Here is a 17,204-nt window from a genome sequence, read left to right as displayed (position 1 = left end):
TGTCATTGGCAAGGCCCCGTTTCTCGTAAAAAAATTAGCGCAAGATTTCAGTCTTTCCCTGTTTGTCCAAGAAGCCAGCTCCCAGGTCTCGCAGAACACTTTGTCATGGCTACACAGATGGAGATGAAGTGTGCGGTGTGAGCAGCCATGCATGGTTGCTTTCTACGCCAGTGGAACGACTACATGGTCGTTCCGTAAGGCAAGGCAAAGTCCTGGTAGCGGTCCCCCCAGCCAAACCCCGCCATATTCGCTGCCGTACTGCAGGGCTGGACGAGCATGCTCGGGAGAGGAAGCGGCGCAATGGCGGCCATGGTTGTCGAAGCACTGTAGTACTGGGACGCGTTGTAGGGCGAAGTAGTGTAGGGCTGGCTGTACGAGGGCGCCGGGGATGGCAATTGAGCTTCGTTCATCGCAAGACCGGTCCACATGTTGGGATTGGTATCGCCGGTGGAAACTGGACTGGGGCTCGACGGAACGACCTTCCAGGGCTCCACTGGCACGGGCTGGTGCTGCATCGGGCTCGACCACCAGTCCTCCGGCACCGTCGAACTGGGCAACAGAGGAGCAGGCCGAAGGACGTCCACGATCCGGGGAGCAGGAGGAGGAGGAAGCAGAGGAACAAAGAGGCTCAGGATGGCAGCCTTGGCGTCTTCGCTTCGACCACACAGCAGCTCACCGGCGCCGTCCTCTTCCAGCCCTTCCAGAGCTTGGACGTGGGTGCGATAGATGAACTTGTTGACGGCCTGCACGAATTCCTCTTGCAACTTCTTCAACTGAACCTCCTTGTCGGACCAGTCCCAGGTGCTCGCGGCAGTGTCCACCGAGTAGACCTCTTTGTGGAACTCGATCAATGCTTCGATCGTCTCTGGGGTCAGTTTGAAAGCAACTTCGTTCTGCGAGACCATGTCGACATGAACGACATAGGCTTCCATGTGGATCATCTGATAGTTGAAGAGGGCCTCAACCAAGGGGTTCTCGTCTTTGCGAAGCTCGGCGTCGGGAGCCTTGGGAAACATCAGGGAGCATAGCGTCCAGATGGCGTTGGGCGAAGAGAGAGTCTCTGTCAGGCATCGGGTATGCTGCGTCACATTGTTCAACGGTCTCTTCACCCGGTTGACTCTCTTGAGGGTTGCCGTCAGCCATGGTTCCACCTTGGAGCCCAAGACCACATTGGGGGCTCCCCGGGGCGCAAACGCAGCCGCCGAGGCGGGCAGCAGGGCCGTCGGCATTGTGACTATGCGCCAGCAGAATCAAGTTCGATGCGCACGGCGTTAGTTCGGAACTGGTATGATGGTGGCGAGATATGCGTGAAGAAAGAAAGGAAAGAAAGGGGGGGGGGAAAGAAGCGAAATTACAGAGGCGACATTCGCCCACCCAAGTCGTTGTCCAGATCGGTATGGTTGCCCAGAGATGAGTAAGATTGTTTAGATGCAGCACCGAAGGACCAGCGCCACGAATGAGGATCGTCTGATATCAGAATAGAGGCATAGAACAGTTGCGTAGGTCGGAGCACACGAAATGGGTTTATGGGAGAGAGGTTCAATGTGGTATGGGCGAATGCGCGCAAGATTAAGAAAGAAAAATCGAAGAAGGAGAGGACATGGAAAGGAGGGCAGAGGGATGAAGGGGGGAGACGGAGGTGGGAGGGTGAGGATGACCAGAAGAGGCAACACGAAGACAGTGGCTGGGGGAGGACAGCGGGTTGGTTATTATACTGGACTGTACTGACGGGGAGGGGCGTTTTAACCAACAGTAAGAATTAGTGTACCGTGCGCCTGGCCATGACGTGCAGCGCTGGGGAGGAGCGGAGCCCGTCGCGCTGTGGCCTGCATCGTTGCTCAAGTGGATTTGGTGGCATGCAACTGGCAAGATAGTGTAGCGCCTGGCCTCGGTATTATTTCGCCCTAGGTTATGGATATTGTTCGCAGGGCAGAAAAAGGACGCCGTCCGCACCGACGATAATAGTTATGGTAATCCGTTGGTATTATTGTATTACTATTGGAGCAGATGTCTTCGATCTACCACTACGGCTTGCATTGTCGGTCGCCCTGAAGCCATGATCGGGCCCATGTGGCGGCTTGCATGAATGCTTCAGCAGGAGCTGGATCAATTCAGCAGGTAGGCGCCTGCAGAAGCAGAAGTGTACCGTGTTAGAGAATTAAGCTGTGGATGGGCGCCTATCCGGGCATGCGGACTCGCGCAGGCGCTGAGTTGAAACAACTGTATGGGGTTGCTGTCCCACTTTGCTGCCTGCAGACTCTGGACGGCTTGACGCATACGGAGGACAATGCTGGTCTTGCAGGAGTGCTGAAGGGTCTGTATCTACCTGACCTGGAAGGGAATTAATTAGTTAATCCAGGCGGGTGTTGATACTGGAACACTGCCACTGTCTGCAGTGGAGAAAATGGTGTAACGATACCGTCCACTTCGCATGTCGAAGGAAAAGGAGGAAGAAGAATAACAAGAAAAGAAGGAGCGAAAATGCTTGTTCTGAACAAGGAAGGACCGGCCGGCCGGTGTTGCCACCTGATTACCAGAAACGGGCAAGGCCATGCATCATTGTACAGACCCAGTATCTCGACAGGGCAGAAGAGCGCTAAGCCCCCAACGACGATCGAATCCACAGGGATGGGCCTCCTCCATGGACCTTCCACAAGACCTCCGATCATCGGTTAATATTATATTGAACCTGGAGGCACACCGAAGTTGTCTTCTTCGAGAACGTTGCCCAAGTTGGGCGCATTCGTCCACGAGGCATGGTCACGAGGCGCAAGAAGTGGGAAGTGGAAAGAAGTGGCAAGAAGTGGCAAGAAATGGCGAGAAATGGATCTTGGAGTGCAGAAGCAGAAAAGGAGGTGAAAGTACTGAAAGCAAATGGCAACATTTCCAATAACACTCAGCAAGTCAACAGACGTTATCGGAGGTCTCTAGTAGGATAGCTAATATCCCCAACAAACGGATTGGTAACTGCGGAGATTGCCTTCTACATGGTTTAATTTTCCGCTGGGCTAGCAGTGGCAGGGAAAAATCGATCGACAGCGCCTAGACGTAACGCCCGATCGAGACAATGGAGATTTTCAGTCGTGCTTGGAATACGGCCTCACAGTGGGCAAATGGGCATTGATCCGACCAAAAAGGTTGATAGACCTTTTAGCTTTTAGTTCACGACGACTCTGATATTTAGGTAGGTTAGCTTCGAAGGCCGGCCTTTTGAGGTTCGAATAGGGTCTTGGATCCCGTTCTCCCGCCTGAGCACAGATATGATGAGCAGATAGATCCATCCATGGTTTTTGCCGATAACCATTTCAGCAACGATCTAGACTTGGTCATGTCCACATATTACATACGCAGGATCCACGGACCATTGCCGCTGACACAACCATGGTACGGAATCAAGGAACTCTCGCCTCGAGAGTTAAGACGTCAATTTTAGTCTACAAATCAGTAGACGTTGGACATGGCTCATGATCGTAATCCTGGAATGTGGAAGGGATCCCTCATGCATGCGACCGGAATCGTAAAAGAAATTTCAACCAGGAAGGAATCATGTTAACAACTGAGGAAGTGCTATAGTCGGGTCGTGCAAAAGGAGATAATGGACAGCGATCCAGACAACGCTCGGGGCAACTCCACAGGAGAAACACAACCATACAGACTGGCTAGGTCGCGACCGACCAGGTAGGGAGTTAGTCCGACCATGTCTGCTGAAAAAAAATTATTATTATTGTTTTTTCACTATTTTCCCCATTCAGTCAACCTGGGCAGTTCTGTGCAAGCTGAAGGAGGGGCAGCGTGGGGCTCGGGTGGTGGTCTTGGGTCACTTCAGGCATCGGATTCGCCGATGGCGGCAGGCATTCAGCGCGTTTTACCTGAGATCCCAGCTACGATCGGCGATTGGCACAGCCCAGATGGACCGTCATCGCGAGACTTTCTGCAATTGACGCCACCCAGCGCTGAAGGTGCCGGGTTTGTCGTACGATTGGGGATCTGAAGAAAGACTTCATCCGGACCAATCTTCCGGAAGGAAAAGATTGGACCTGTCAGAGAAGAGCTCCTGAGAAGTGAGAGCCAGGCCAAACCTTTATCAAAGTCTGGAATCAACTGTTAGAACTGAGGACCTGAACCAAAGGACCAAGGCGGTACGACCCAATCGGGCCGTCCCCTGTCACGAGACTGCAGCAGGCTCTTTTGGGCATACAAGAAAGCCATTATGATGACTGCAGGTCACATGGACAATCAAGCCTCTTCCACAGCATACAACATTATATTTTGCCCGGCTGGCGTCGGAATGTCAACTCCTTAGAAGGGTACGGCTCAGTTACACGATCGACATACCAGGACCTATAAGACCCATGGAAGGTTGCATCGCCGCGCTCAACAAAGGACGCGCGACTGTGGCAGAATTTGATTGCAGGGCCGATGCTCGCGTACGGAGGACATCCGCAACAGGACAAAATTCTCCTTGGCTTCAAGGCTTCGACGTTTGGGTCGCATGATGGCGATCTCTTGGCAAACAAGAGGCATTAATGCCATGCGGGCATGGGCTGCGCCACGGGGTGGAGAGTCGCCAGTGACAGCCACACCATCTCTGTATCAGCATGTGGCGGTGCCACAGCCCTGCGAAGGCTGCGATTGAAAACGATCGATCATCAGCCACGACATCCACTTGTTCATGCACTCGTCCAGATCAGGAAATCTCTGGAACATGGAACAAGGTCCTAGAAGAACACCACCCAAAGGATGGGCTCGTAACGATGTGTCAAAGTTAACTTTATATAGCAAGGCCATTGAAACGGCCGTTTGATCTCGGAAACCACAAATGCCACTGCTTTCCAATCCATGTCTTCATACCGCACAGAAGTCAAACTCGAGCTGGAGTCGCGTTTCTCCCGTGAATCTCACCGCCTATGGCGTGCCTATCTACGAAACAAGATCGACAAGGATACTCTACACGACCATGACGCGTGAGTCAAAAGATAACCTTGCTAACACGACTTGACAGCTAGTTCAGACAGTCGCGATTCATCGACAGAGATTTCAACCAGGAAAAAAAAAACGTTGGTATTATCAACCACTCACCTCAGCACGGTTTGATCTACCTACTCCATCCTATCAGACTAGCAATCATACCCCACCGTGTGACTCACGAGTCAGAACTTACAGCACAACAGTCTCACAATAAATCTTCTAAATCTTATCGTACGCCATAACCTGACTCATCATCCCATAGACATCTGTTTCGGATGATGCAATCAAGGAAACTTTCGTTGGACCAGTCTCTAGAATCCTAACATGATGCATGCATGCTTGTTTGGTATATCGATAAGCGATAAGGTGTGACAAGTTTGTTGGGGAAGAATATGCGCATTCAACGGTAATCCTGCATACTGGTACGGAGTAATAGATGAAACATGTCGCAAATCAGCTGTCACTGTCAGCAAACGTCATGACCTTTACCCCCCCCCCCCCCTCTGAATCGTTTCCTGTCAGATAGTTAAATACAGAGTATGTATTCCGTAGATAGAGATCTGAAACGCCGTCCCTTCCCCGCCTTTCCTTTTCTTCTCTTTTCCCTTTCTCACCATCCAACCCAATCCATGGGTTCCGTGTTCGCAGTCTGTGGTCTGGTCTGTGGTCTAGTTTCGCCTATCAGCCCTCGCACCGCGTCTCTGCTCGATGGTTTGATAGTTTGTCGGCAGTCTCGCTGGAACAATGCAGCTGCTCCCGAAGGAAGAGCCCAGCTGCTGCAACGGTCCAATCCAATGTGCGGTCATCAAAAAGAGCGACATTCCCACCAACTCAATCAAGGATCGACGATCAATGGGGAGTCCGTCTACCTATGACTGTTAATTGGATTGGTCGGTTAGCTAGTATAGGTGACGTGAGCTTGTATGTATGAGCATGGCTGGGCCAACCATCAAGTATGTACATACAGTACAGTACCATCCCTGACAGTGCAGTTGGTTATGGAACTGTTCCAACCGCGTAGGATACAATCTGTATAGTCCGTAGAATCCTGTGTTTATGCTGGATTAGAGTCCTGTAATTAGAGATATGTACTGTACGTGATCTGTTTTAACTAACCGCTGCAATTCCTCGTAGTTTTGTAGTTTCCTTAAATCAATATAGTTAACCTGTACCTAATGTTCCATGGAGGAAAAACAAGACTGATAGGAATATAGAATGTCATGCTCATAATATGTCAGACTTTCTACCTATGATGGAGTAAAATTCTTCTTCTTTTTCTTCTTCTTCTTCTTCTTCTTCTTCCGTTTTCGTTTCTGCTTCCGCTTTTCACACCTGGAGCCGTTTCTTCATGGAATGGCCGTGTAGACACATTCATATTACACATTGCAATTATGTAAAAGGATAGTCTTACAAATCTCTCTCTCTCTCTCTTTTTCCCTTTTTTTAAGATGGCTGCAAGGATCATTTCATAAAAAGTCAACTATAGGATCGTTTCAACACAGTATATCATCCAGGACATCGCAACGCGATAGACTTGTTGTCGTGGGAAGGAGATTTGTGGTAGTGACAATGGGAGTCTCGACAAAGTTAGTACAGTTAGAGAGGGATATTCCATGCAGACATTCGTATTCATGTTGAAAAGAAAAAATTCTTTCTGTGGCAGAAAATGAGATAGATAACCAGTCTTGTTAGATGGGAGAGCAAGCTTGATACAAAACGTAGAGGAGGTTTATCGAACTAGAATATTATGTAGTATATATTGTTTTCAAAAAGCAAGATTCCTTTCCTCCTTTTGTGCCAGAATGAAAGGTTTTAAGAATTTAAAAGAAGAAAGTTTTTTTTATAAAAAAGAATTTCCATGTCGAGCAACTCACACACTTTATTTCCTTCGGTAGACATTAGAGGCTGAGCTGTGATACTCTTGAGAAATAAGTACTTCCTGTTCTTACTTTGATAATTCTATTGCTTGCAGAACCTTCTTTTTTTTTCCAGAGAGATGAGTGACAAATTAAATTGCTGATATCAATTGCCTCTCAATCGTGAAAACATCCAGGAAAGAAAAAAGAAGACAACAAAAATAACAGAAGAAAACTTACAAGTAGATATAGAAGAAATCAAAAAGAAAAGAAGGTGCGTACTTATTATTACTGATATAATATAAAAAAGCTCACACTCCCCAGCTTTTATAGCTAACTAAGGGGTGCTACGAAAACCCCTGTGTTGCAAAGCAGGCAGGGATTTTACTGACGACTGCGCGTCTCGAAGCCGGGACCCCAAGTCTTCAGAGAGAAGATGAAGGGAGGTCGGAGGGTTTAACGTTTGACCGGGTTTGTTGGGGCTAAGACCTTGCTGTGGTGTTTATGTTGTCTGCTTCCTTCCTAGTTGGGTAGGTAGGGTGCAGGTGGCTCCTGCCAGACTGGAAAGCCTGAGTCCTGCTTAACATGGTGTTACTTCTCCTTCGTATTACATATCTTCGCAATAGCTTATGGACACTACGAGCAATCACATATGTACAGTACCTGAATTTGACAGAAAGACACCCTAACAAAGACAGAGTAGGGAACTCAGGGATTGACGTCCTTGCAACTACCTTCCCTTGGTCTCTCTGCAACCAGCCATCATGTCATCCGCCGATGAATTCGACACCCTTGTCTTGGAGGAGGAGGGACCGCCCTCTCGAAAACGAAAGTCTACGGCCTCAGTCGAGCCTACCGAGCTGCCTCAGAAGCTCGATCTAGGAATGAGCGACGCCAGTCAAGGCTTGGCCATGGTCGCTATCGTAGACATCGCTGCTCTCGATCCCCATTGGGGTATTCAACTGGAAGCCAACAGACCTCTAATTCATCAACACGTTGAAAAGCTCAAAGATTGAAGAGCCATGACGAAAACCCGCGTTGGGAACTGCTGTCTGAACCCGCAGAGGTGGATGGCGTGATATACAGCCATCGCCAACCTGAGTTCCTGAGTCGCTTGACCGACCGTCCGTATATTGACCCCTTTCACCATCTTAAAGGTCTTTCGATTCGACAGTTGCGCTTTTCTTCCTGGTCCAAGGTGATGAAAGAATATGCCCAACATACAGGGGCAGTTGTCTTCGCCATGCTCAAGCATGTCATCTCATGGGTGAATCCCCAATTCAAACTCCCGGGATGTAAATCGCCTGATGCGGTGGCATTTACCTGGGACGATATCATCCAGAAGCAAGTCATATCGCAACAGAAACAAGCCCTCATTCGTCGCCCCATGGATGCTGAGCTGCAAGCGGATACGGCTGCGTCGGCAAGAGACTTTGTCGACACTGTCTGGAAGTATGTACGGATATACCATCGTGAAATCAACCTAGATGAGAACAAGCCTTATGTGAGTGTGCCCTGTCTAGCCTCATCGCCGCTAGGACTAACGCATCTCCCTACACAGCTGTCTGAGATGATCCCAATGCCCGCCCCCACTGACCACACCAATGCCAAAGCAGTAGACTATAATTGTCGTTTCACCCTCCCGTACTAGAATTGGTTACTGCACACGGTCTATGAGTACTGTGGCACCGTCTTCAGCACCGAAACCTTCATGAACCACTGGAATGACGAGAACACAATGGTAAGGAGACCTCTCAGCTATCTACTCCGTATGTATTCCCCAGTCCATCTAACTCTCATCCTGTTATAGATGGCGGTCAAACTTCCCTGGAACGTGTGGGGATCCATCACAGAGACATCACACTATACTCACAACCCGGAGTTACGTCAGTTCGAAATGCTCAAGACCAAGATACCCAACTGGATATGAACCAGGATGGTGAGCTGTGGGGTACTCTCTGGTCATACCGGAACTTGAAAAGATTCTGGATGGCAGATCGCAGGACAGCAGAAGTGGCTCAGACGAGCAGGAACCGCAACCTTCGCATTCTGACTGACATGAGTGTCTTATACAGTTTCCCTTGGCCTTTAAAAAATCACTATGACATTGAATTGTCATAATATCTTTCTCTTCGATTTCGTACTCCTCTGCAGCAGGGAAGCCAAATGCGGTAACTATTGACTGGAAGTGGCCTGCATCAGTAGCGGCCTCGGTGTCGTCGTTCTCCTACCGGATATGGAGAGACACCGCATTCTCGTATGACGCTGCCTGTCGATTGACAGCCATCTGCAGAGCGTGCTCGAACTCGGATTTCTTGAGACTCATTTTCGGCACAGTAAGGGAGCTCGAAGAGATGACGCTTAACGATCGGGGCAAAAGAATCTGGCAGAAGCACGAGCCACGACAGCGACACAATGAGCAAGGAGAACGTGTCGATGTAGGTCCGAAGTCATAGGAAGAAGATCTCTACTTATGATATCGAGGCAGATGGATGCCGTGAGTATGCGAGGGGGGAAAATACTAAAGAAAGGTGGACGGAAGAAGAGGGAGGCGTAGGAAGACAGAAGAATGGATTTGGACGAGAGTAGATGTTTTCCCCCACCTTTCAAAATGAATGTTGTCGGGGACAGAAGGTGCGAGACAGGAACGCGAGATTTGATTTGGAAAGCTTTCACGGTGTCTATGTATTTAAAGGTTGATCATTCTTGAATCTGAAAATTAGAGAATCTGGATTAAATAGTCACCAACGGTCTGCTGCCTACAGTCTCTTCGCCTATCAAGATTCACTGTGATGTTTGGTTCGTACCTAGGTAGATAGTTAATTCTGAGTCACTAAAGAGATAGATCTACTAACCCTAATGTATTTATTAATCTGCCTGGTTCTGGTTGTACGTTAGTGATGAACTATTCCGTTGAATCGTGTAATTGCTTCTGAGATGAACAGCTGGCTGTAGACCTGATGGCCGGTAAGTTCACCCAGGGATTTGTTTTTACCGTTCCTGATACTCTTCGTCTGAACCTCCTGCTCATAAGTTTAGTCATCGCCATAGAGTGGCGAGTTTTGATGGGGAGTGGGAATTCTGAGTGCAACTTGAACGATGCTTATCGTCAACAAGCCCTGTGAGATCATGCTGGTGGAAGGACTGTGTTGAACATGTTGGATTAGGAGAGTTTATTATGTCCATGGAATACGGAAGTCGAGATCTGACAGAACAAGCACACCTCAAGGAATCGAACCATTTTAAGGCGAGCGTAAAAGCTCTGATGTACCGTCTATTTACTCAGTTTCAGTGCGATATGGGCTTGCGCTCCCTCGGGTGGGCATCAGGTTGGATTGCTTTGCAGACTGACTGCTGCTTCGGAATCCGAGTGACCAAGTACCAACGGGGCAGGGGTGAGGTCTTCCATTTTATTGTCAGTTACGGCTATTATTAATTGGTAGACACTTCGTTAACTGACTGTCTCGTCCATCACTTTTTCCAGAGTGGTCATGATTCTCACTTTCAACACCTGGCTATATAGATCTGTATTAATATTTAGAAACGTAGCAGCCATCTACAATACCCGAGATACCGCTAACCATTATTTCATATTAGTAGTCCTATCTATAGAGGGAAGATTCGTTACAGATGATTAGGCTCGATGAATGTTGGATGCCGTGTTTACAGTGAATTAAATATTTTTTTACTGTGGAAGTTCTATAAATCACAGCGAAAAATCATGATTTTGAGAGAATGTGTGAGAATGAAGTCATGTATAAATTTCTTTAACTAGACTAACTAAGAAGCCTCTATATATTAGAGGCAAGGTAGGCCAAAATGAAGTAAATATATGAATCAAAAAAGAGCATTACGTGAACTAATGAGAAAGCAATATATAGGTAAAATAGTAGGGGGCTTTGTAGATAATAATAGTAAATTACTAGGAGCTAACCGCTAATCTTTGGTAATTACTAAATTAGGAAATAATATAATAAATCCCAGTATTGATGGTGTTTGCTGTCTAACAAGTCCTTCCAAGAACTCACTCTAGCTAAAGTGATCGCTGAGATTAATCAAGTAAATCTTAGGCATCCTGCACAGACCGTCAAATCGCTACATACAATTCGGGGTCAAGGGAGACATTCAGTATATTTCCACATAATATATAAAGACCAGGCTGCCAGGTAAGCTGAACTGCATATAAATCACTGGCAGGGCAAAAGAAAACATCAGGACTAGATTTCACTTAGATCAAAGCTCGAACATGGATTGCCTAACATTTACATGCAGACAGGCATTGATTCAATTAAAGCACTGTCAACAATACTTGAGGTAGCCTCCTGATTATTCCACCAGATGTCCGAGGGGAAGGGAGACAGACCAGTTCACATTAAGTAATTCTACTCAATTATCGTCAGGAATGTGGTGTTATTACCTCCTTCTTTGCTTTCCTAGCACCAAAGTCGGATCTATCGGGTAGAATGTCGAACCAGCCAGTGAGTTCATTGAATGCAATGAATGGTGTGTACATAGTTAGTATTCCATACGGAATACAGAGTGGTGATCGATAGAGTACTTCCTCAAGTGAATCTGTCCTCCTATTCAGTCAGCAGAGAGCACATCACTGACCCTACCTAGGTGGTTATCTCAGGATTATTTCAGTACCTACGCAACCTGCTTAGGTACAGAGTAGAGAATCAATAACAAAGAGGCAAATGTAACTCTACCTTCAGAACTGAAATAATAATGAGATTGAGGAGGGATCTTCCGCCTGTCCGTGGATACGAGTAGACCGCATCCCACCAGTCAACCCAGATATTAGTTAAGTGCTCAGGAGAGCCTTACTTTCCTCCGTAAGTTGAGTGGAATCATAGTGGCAACCATCTAACTATGGTTCACTGTTCACGTGCAAGCGTGAAGTGCGGGGGTAGGTATACCTTAACCTAGGTACATCTAGCCAAGGCGCAGAGAGATATCTTACTCCGCAATCCATCTGCACTATGACAATATAAGTATTCTAGATGGGGGCCATGAGTAGCTTTAACCTAGGTATCATGGGCTTAGAGGCAGATATTATTACCTCCACATCCAATCTGCTCCGAGAATGACAGATCTGGAACCGATCTGAAGATCTTAATAGACAAAGTAAGTCTACCCCATACTCTGTACTCCGTACTAATTAGATTTACTCCGCATCATGCGATATGTTTTGCAGGAGCTTGCATACGCCGTGCTGCAGCCTACAAAGGCGGTCAAATACGATAATACCGAAACAAACTTTGAGATGTTAATCACTGCGCCTTCATTCAATGACAAGCATCTACTTGCTTGCCAGACGATTTCGAGGTCAAGATAATCAATCTACGTAATCAGCTCATTGAGAATGGTTACCACTGGTTGCAGTGTTGAAAAAAAAAAGAAAAAGAACCCAGCTGTTCTACATTCATAGTTGACGAAGTCTCAGGAATGATAGAGAGGTATCACCACAGGCTGTCTCGGGCTCTTCTTCCAAGTCGAAGAACCTGATAATAGCAAGTCCAGTGTTTGGTGTCTCCACAGGACACTGTTGAACCATTTAAAATATATTCATGCCTTTCGCACTCCGTACTGCCATCCACTTCGTACTCTCTAGAGTCCGCATGATACTGTAAGGTAGTGTTTAGGCCTGGCCCTGAACGGGCAACTACCTGCATGCCGCTAACGACATGGGTAGTTAGATCGTTCCTCTAGGATCTGGGTTCGTCTAGGACTGTCTCTCGTAAGTCACGAGTCATGCCGCTGTTCATTGCTAGGGCCAAAAAATTTTCATGACCCCTGTCCTATGCCTTGTTGGGCCGTTGGCCTCACAGCTCACTCTCACTCTCACTGGTCTCAGCGACCTACTAAACTAGGTAGCTACCTGGTACCTCCTTTCCAGGGCTTTTTAGGTATTTGCCTTTTTTTTCGTACCTTCCAACTCCCCTTCCTCCTGTATCGCTGAAGAGGAAAAAATAAGCTGAAAGGCTAGTTGAACAGTTCCTACCTAGGCTACGGAGTAGATAACTCCTTAATCCGTTCGGGCTGATGACTTGAACACTAAATAATCACGAATCTAGGTCTGACAGCAGCTGGCAGGGGATATTGGCAAAGTCACTCAGTCCCAGGTCAACTGGCAAATGAAATCCAATCCAACCAACCGATCCCCTCAACAGTTGTTAACTTGCTAACTTTCAAGTTCCCTAGTAGTCATAATCACCAACACTGCTAGTTTAGCTGTTTTCTAGGCCCCAGAACCCCCGCTTTTTTAGGCTGTTAATTAGTCCGAGGTAACGTCTAAGTAGCAAAGACGGGTTCATACCCGTTCATTATTCAGCAAAACTCCACTGATTTCACATGATTGCCGAAATAAATGTGAGAAAATGCCGAAAAAGGGAAAGGTGTCAACAAGATCAGCGCTGCGGCACACGAACAGCCTGCAGCCTAAGGCCTAACTACTTCGTAAGCTCCACATAGAGCGGCTCTAGTGAGTAGTGAGGTGCAAAATAGACTTAGTAGACTTTAAGCGTCGTAGTTAATCAAATTCTCTGCCCAGCTGGACAAATGAATTGAGACCAAATTATCAATTTAAATTAATTTTACTACGCGCTAATCTAACAGAGTAACTGCTCCGGGTCCAGGAACCAACTCAGTCTCCATACGGAGTATCTTCGACTCCTCGTTGAGTCTATCAGTATCCGGCATCGCTTCAGCGTCCAATTTCCGAACCCCAGGAACCCGCACCCGTCCGTTTTCCCCATGGGCATCCCGCTTGACCCAGCTGGGCCACCCCCACAAGAACCCGACAAGCTCTAAACTTCAACCTGCCCACAATCTGTTCAGGGCCAGTCTGCCCGGACCGCTCAGAGGCATTGCTATGACCGTGATCGGCACTCGTATAGAAGAATTCAGGAAGGTCCCGAGAGTGAGATAACGATGGGCATCCGCTAGCTACATATGCAGCCAGTGCTAACAGGCTAAAATACTCAGTACTGTCCGATTCCCAGGGTCCCAGCGCTGATCCCCTCCGTCCACGAGGAACAGCCTACAGGACGCAATCACTCGTACTCACCTATGCTCAAAAGGCTCTGGAGTGATTCCGTAGTACCTGAACGGCTCCGTACTAAGTATTCCGTCAACACCAGGAGAGGTGAGACGATAGAGCCGCCGTTCAGGAGTCGTCCTCATTCGTCCATTGTCCTGTTTCCAGGCCATGGGGTTCCTTCGAGACCCCAGAAAAGTACTCCGTACGAAAGTTGGATCCATCTGGAATCCCCGCGGAAGAGATGGCCTTCGAACTAGTCCAGCTTAGCTTTGGCCGCCGACTTGAACCCCGGCCCTGATGGTTCGTCCAGCTGGACCAAAGAGGGGACAAGCTCCGTCCAAGCTTGTATTTCTCACTGACATCATGCCCAAGAAGACAAAGATCATCACATGTGCGGGTCAGAGCTCCTCGGTCTAGCAATAGCAACCCAGTAGTAATACGGAGTAGCGCAACTTGCGCAAGAGTGGGTAAGTGGGTAATCTGGGGGAGCTACCTCTCTCTCCAGAGCCCGGACATAAAAAGGAGTAGCTCGTAGCCCCAGCGACCCCGGATTCGATCTATCCTCCGCACTCTTCGGGGCCAGACGTTGTAGAAGGCTTTGTTCTGTGCGTGAACTGTTCAAGATGCGCGTCTCGTCCGCTCTCACCGCGCTCCTGGCCGCGAGCCTCACTGCGGCCACCCCGGCCGTCCCATCCAACAACTCTGCGGCATCGTCTGAGGTAGCCGGTCCAGCGATTGCCGTGTCATCCGCGACCGAAGCAGCGCCCGTAGAATCTCCAGCACCGTCGGCTGCAGCAGCGCCTGCAGTGTCATCGCCAGAATCGGCCGCTTCTGCTGCTGCGCCGGTGACGGCAGCATCGCCCTCACCTGTCGTGGAATCGGCAACACCGTCGGCCGTCTCAGCCTCGAGCGAACAGAGCGGTTCTTCACCATCTGCAGCACCCGCAGCGTCTGCAGTGTCCTCGATCTTTTCGGCATTGTCGGGTGCCGGATCTCTTCCAGCGACGTCGGCCTCCGCGGCCTCCGCGAAAGAGACCGCATCAGCAACCGTGGCCTCGGGTGGTTCCAGTGCCTCGTCTGGATCGAGTGCCTCGTCTTCATCGTCTGGTGCAGGTGACTTGGGCGATCTGGGATCCCTCTTGGGCTCGCTCTTGGGTGGGGGTGGCTCGGGAGGACTGGCTTCACTTCTCACCGATCTCGACAATTACCTGAAGGGTATCACGGGTCTCCTTTCACCGACCCTTCTGGAAGACATTGAGTCGTTCTTCCACCACTTCGCGTACCTTTTCGATGACACGACCACCAACCAGACCAAGTCTCTGATCGCAACGGCATACAACCTGCTGACGCCGTCTCTGATCAAGGAAGTGGAGGGTCTGTTGGCCAACGCCAATGCCTTGCTCACTCCTCAGTTTGTGAATGAGACGCAGACCTTGATCAGCCAGATCTCGCCCATCCTCAACCAGGTTGCTCCTCTCCTGACTCCAAAGGTCTTTAACGAACTCACGAGTCTCCTGGAGAACGCCAATAACCTGTTGACGCCAACATTCGTTCAAGACACACAGTCCCTGATCACGGAGGTGGCACCAGTGCTGAATAACCTCAAGCCACTCCTGAGCACTCAATCTGTCAACGAGATCGAGAGTCTCTTGACGAATGCCAACGCCTTGTTAACGCCAACGTTCGTCCAGGATACTCAATCCCTGATCACCGCCGTGGCACCTATCTTGGGCGACTTGAAACCGCTCCTGAGCACTCAAACTATCAACGAGATTGAGAGCCTCTTGAACAATGCCAATGCCTTGTTGACCCCATCGTTTGTTCAAGACACGCAGTCTCTAATCACGCAGGTAGCTCCAGTTTTGAATGACCTGAAGCCGCTCCTGAGCACCCAGTCTATTAATGAGATCGAGAATCTGTTGAACAATGCCAATGCGCTGTTGACACCGTCATTTGTTCAAGACACGCAGTCTCTGATCACCTCCGTGGCGCCTATCCTGGGTGACTTGAAGCCGCTCCTGAGTACTCAAACTATCAATGAAATCGAGAGCCTCTTGAACAATGCCAATTCGTTATTGACGCCAGATTTCGTGAACCAGACAAAGGGCTTGATCAATGAAGCTGCACCAGTCCTCTCTGTGGTCCAGCCGTTGTTGACAGCCCAGAATATTGGCGAGATCGAGGGCCTTCTGTCCAACGCCAATGACCTACTGACTCCATCGTTCATCAACGACACCAAAGGATTGATTGCTTCTGTCGGACCAGTCCTCGATGACCTCAAGCCGCTTTTGACCCCGCAGACTTTCAGCGAGCTCCAAGGCCTGCTTGCTAACGCCAATGAATTGTTGACGGCCCAATTCGTGAATGAGACGAAGAGTCTGATCAACGATGCTGGACCAATCCTGAGTGATGTTAAGCCATTGTTGACGACACAGACTATCCAGGAGATTGGAGATCTCTTGAACAATGCCAACGACCTCTTAACCCCCGCATTCGTCAAGGACACCCAAGGATTGATCACCTCCGTGGGCCCTATCCTTGGTCAAGTGGCACCGTTGTTGACGCCAAAGACGCTCGAGAACATCCAGTCCCTCCTGGGCAACGCAACGAACCTGCTGACGCCCGCGTTCGTCAATGAGACAACAGATCTTATCGGCGAGGTATCGCCAGTGGTGACGCCGTCTCTTCTCGCTCAAGTTGGCGGTCTCCTGAGCAGTGCCAATGAATTATTGACACCGCAATTCGTCAACGAGACGCAGACATTGATTACTGACGCCTATGATGTAAGTGCCCATGAAGACATTGATATCTTAAATATGCTAACGTTTGTCTAGCTGCTGCCATTGTTGACGAAACTTTTGGGCGCCCTCTAAGGGGTATTTATTTTCCTTTATGAAGTTCTTGACGATCTCGCGCGGTATTCATGAGTGACGAAGATCCCGAGATGTATGCGACACGACGATCATGTCGAGTATTCGAAGTCATGCATATGCGTCATGTCTTTTGGATAGTTATAAATATGGATAATGATTTAATGTGAACTTATACATACACTGCAATGTTCCGTAGTAATTTAAACTATGTTGCGCCTTCCGTGACGAGACATCAATTGAATAGATATTGATAACAGCACGTATGAAGTTGTGGAAGCGCGGAAAACCGGTTTCCTTAGGATAAAGTCGCTATGAGTGCATCTCATGTGGTTGCGTTATTCCCCTGTTATCTTTGACAGTGTAGTTTCCAGATGACTTGATCATCATGAGAAGGGAGGCGAGAGCAGCGAGTGTCCAAGGGGAGCAGGATAACTTGAATCACACTCGTTTCGCTGCATGGCATCT

The 17,204-nt window shown here is 48.7% G+C and overlaps 5 protein-coding genes across 5 annotated transcripts; 3 read left to right on the top strand and 2 right to left on the bottom strand.

Annotated features, from left to right (window-relative positions):
* Positions 1-179: 179 nt before the first annotated feature.
* On the bottom strand, positions 180-1,229 carry VTN77DRAFT_90 (uncharacterized protein; the record flags this gene model as incomplete). The annotated part of the gene is made up of 1 exon (XM_069425559.1): positions 180-1,229. One exon carries the CDS (start codon positions 1,227-1,229, stop codon positions 180-182), a length of 1,050 nt encoding a protein of 349 aa, XP_069282454.1.
* A 2,152-nt stretch (positions 1,230-3,381) lies between these two features.
* VTN77DRAFT_89 (uncharacterized protein) lies at positions 3,382-3,991 on the top strand (the record flags this gene model as incomplete). The annotated part of the gene is made up of 3 exons (XM_069425447.1): positions 3,382-3,384; positions 3,612-3,678; positions 3,753-3,991. 3 exons carry the CDS (start codon positions 3,382-3,384, stop codon positions 3,989-3,991), a joined length of 309 nt encoding a protein of 102 aa, XP_069282453.1.
* Positions 3,992-7,588: 3,597 nt separating this feature from the next.
* Positions 7,589-8,754, top strand: VTN77DRAFT_88 (uncharacterized protein; the record flags this gene model as incomplete). The annotated part of the gene is made up of 5 exons (XM_069425336.1): positions 7,589-7,778; positions 7,829-8,328; positions 8,386-8,439; positions 8,503-8,565; positions 8,635-8,754. 5 exons carry the CDS (start codon positions 7,589-7,591, stop codon positions 8,752-8,754), a joined length of 927 nt encoding a protein of 308 aa, XP_069282452.1.
* Positions 8,755-13,530: 4,776 nt separating this feature from the next.
* VTN77DRAFT_87 (uncharacterized protein) lies at positions 13,531-14,087 on the bottom strand (the record flags this gene model as incomplete). Its single annotated transcript, XM_069425225.1, has 2 exons — positions 13,531-13,798; positions 13,894-14,087. 2 exons carry the CDS (start codon positions 14,085-14,087, stop codon positions 13,531-13,533), a joined length of 462 nt encoding a protein of 153 aa, XP_069282451.1.
* A 402-nt stretch (positions 14,088-14,489) lies between these two features.
* VTN77DRAFT_86 (uncharacterized protein) lies at positions 14,490-16,739 on the top strand (the record flags this gene model as incomplete). Its single annotated transcript, XM_069425114.1, has 2 exons — positions 14,490-16,649; positions 16,701-16,739. The coding sequence occupies 2 exons, from the start codon at positions 14,490-14,492 to the stop codon at positions 16,737-16,739; spliced, it is 2,199 nt and encodes a 732-aa protein (XP_069282450.1).
* Between the last annotated feature and the right edge of the window lie 465 nt (positions 16,740-17,204).

This window comes from Rasamsonia byssochlamydoides, assembly GCF_041956645.1.
Source record: "Rasamsonia byssochlamydoides strain NRRL 3658 unplaced genomic scaffold VTN77scaffold_1, whole genome shotgun sequence".
Lineage (NCBI taxonomy): Eukaryota > Fungi > Ascomycota > Eurotiomycetes > Eurotiales > Trichocomaceae > Rasamsonia > Rasamsonia byssochlamydoides.
Note: the sequence above shows the minus strand (reverse complement) of the source record. Positions and strands in the feature narration are given on the sequence as shown.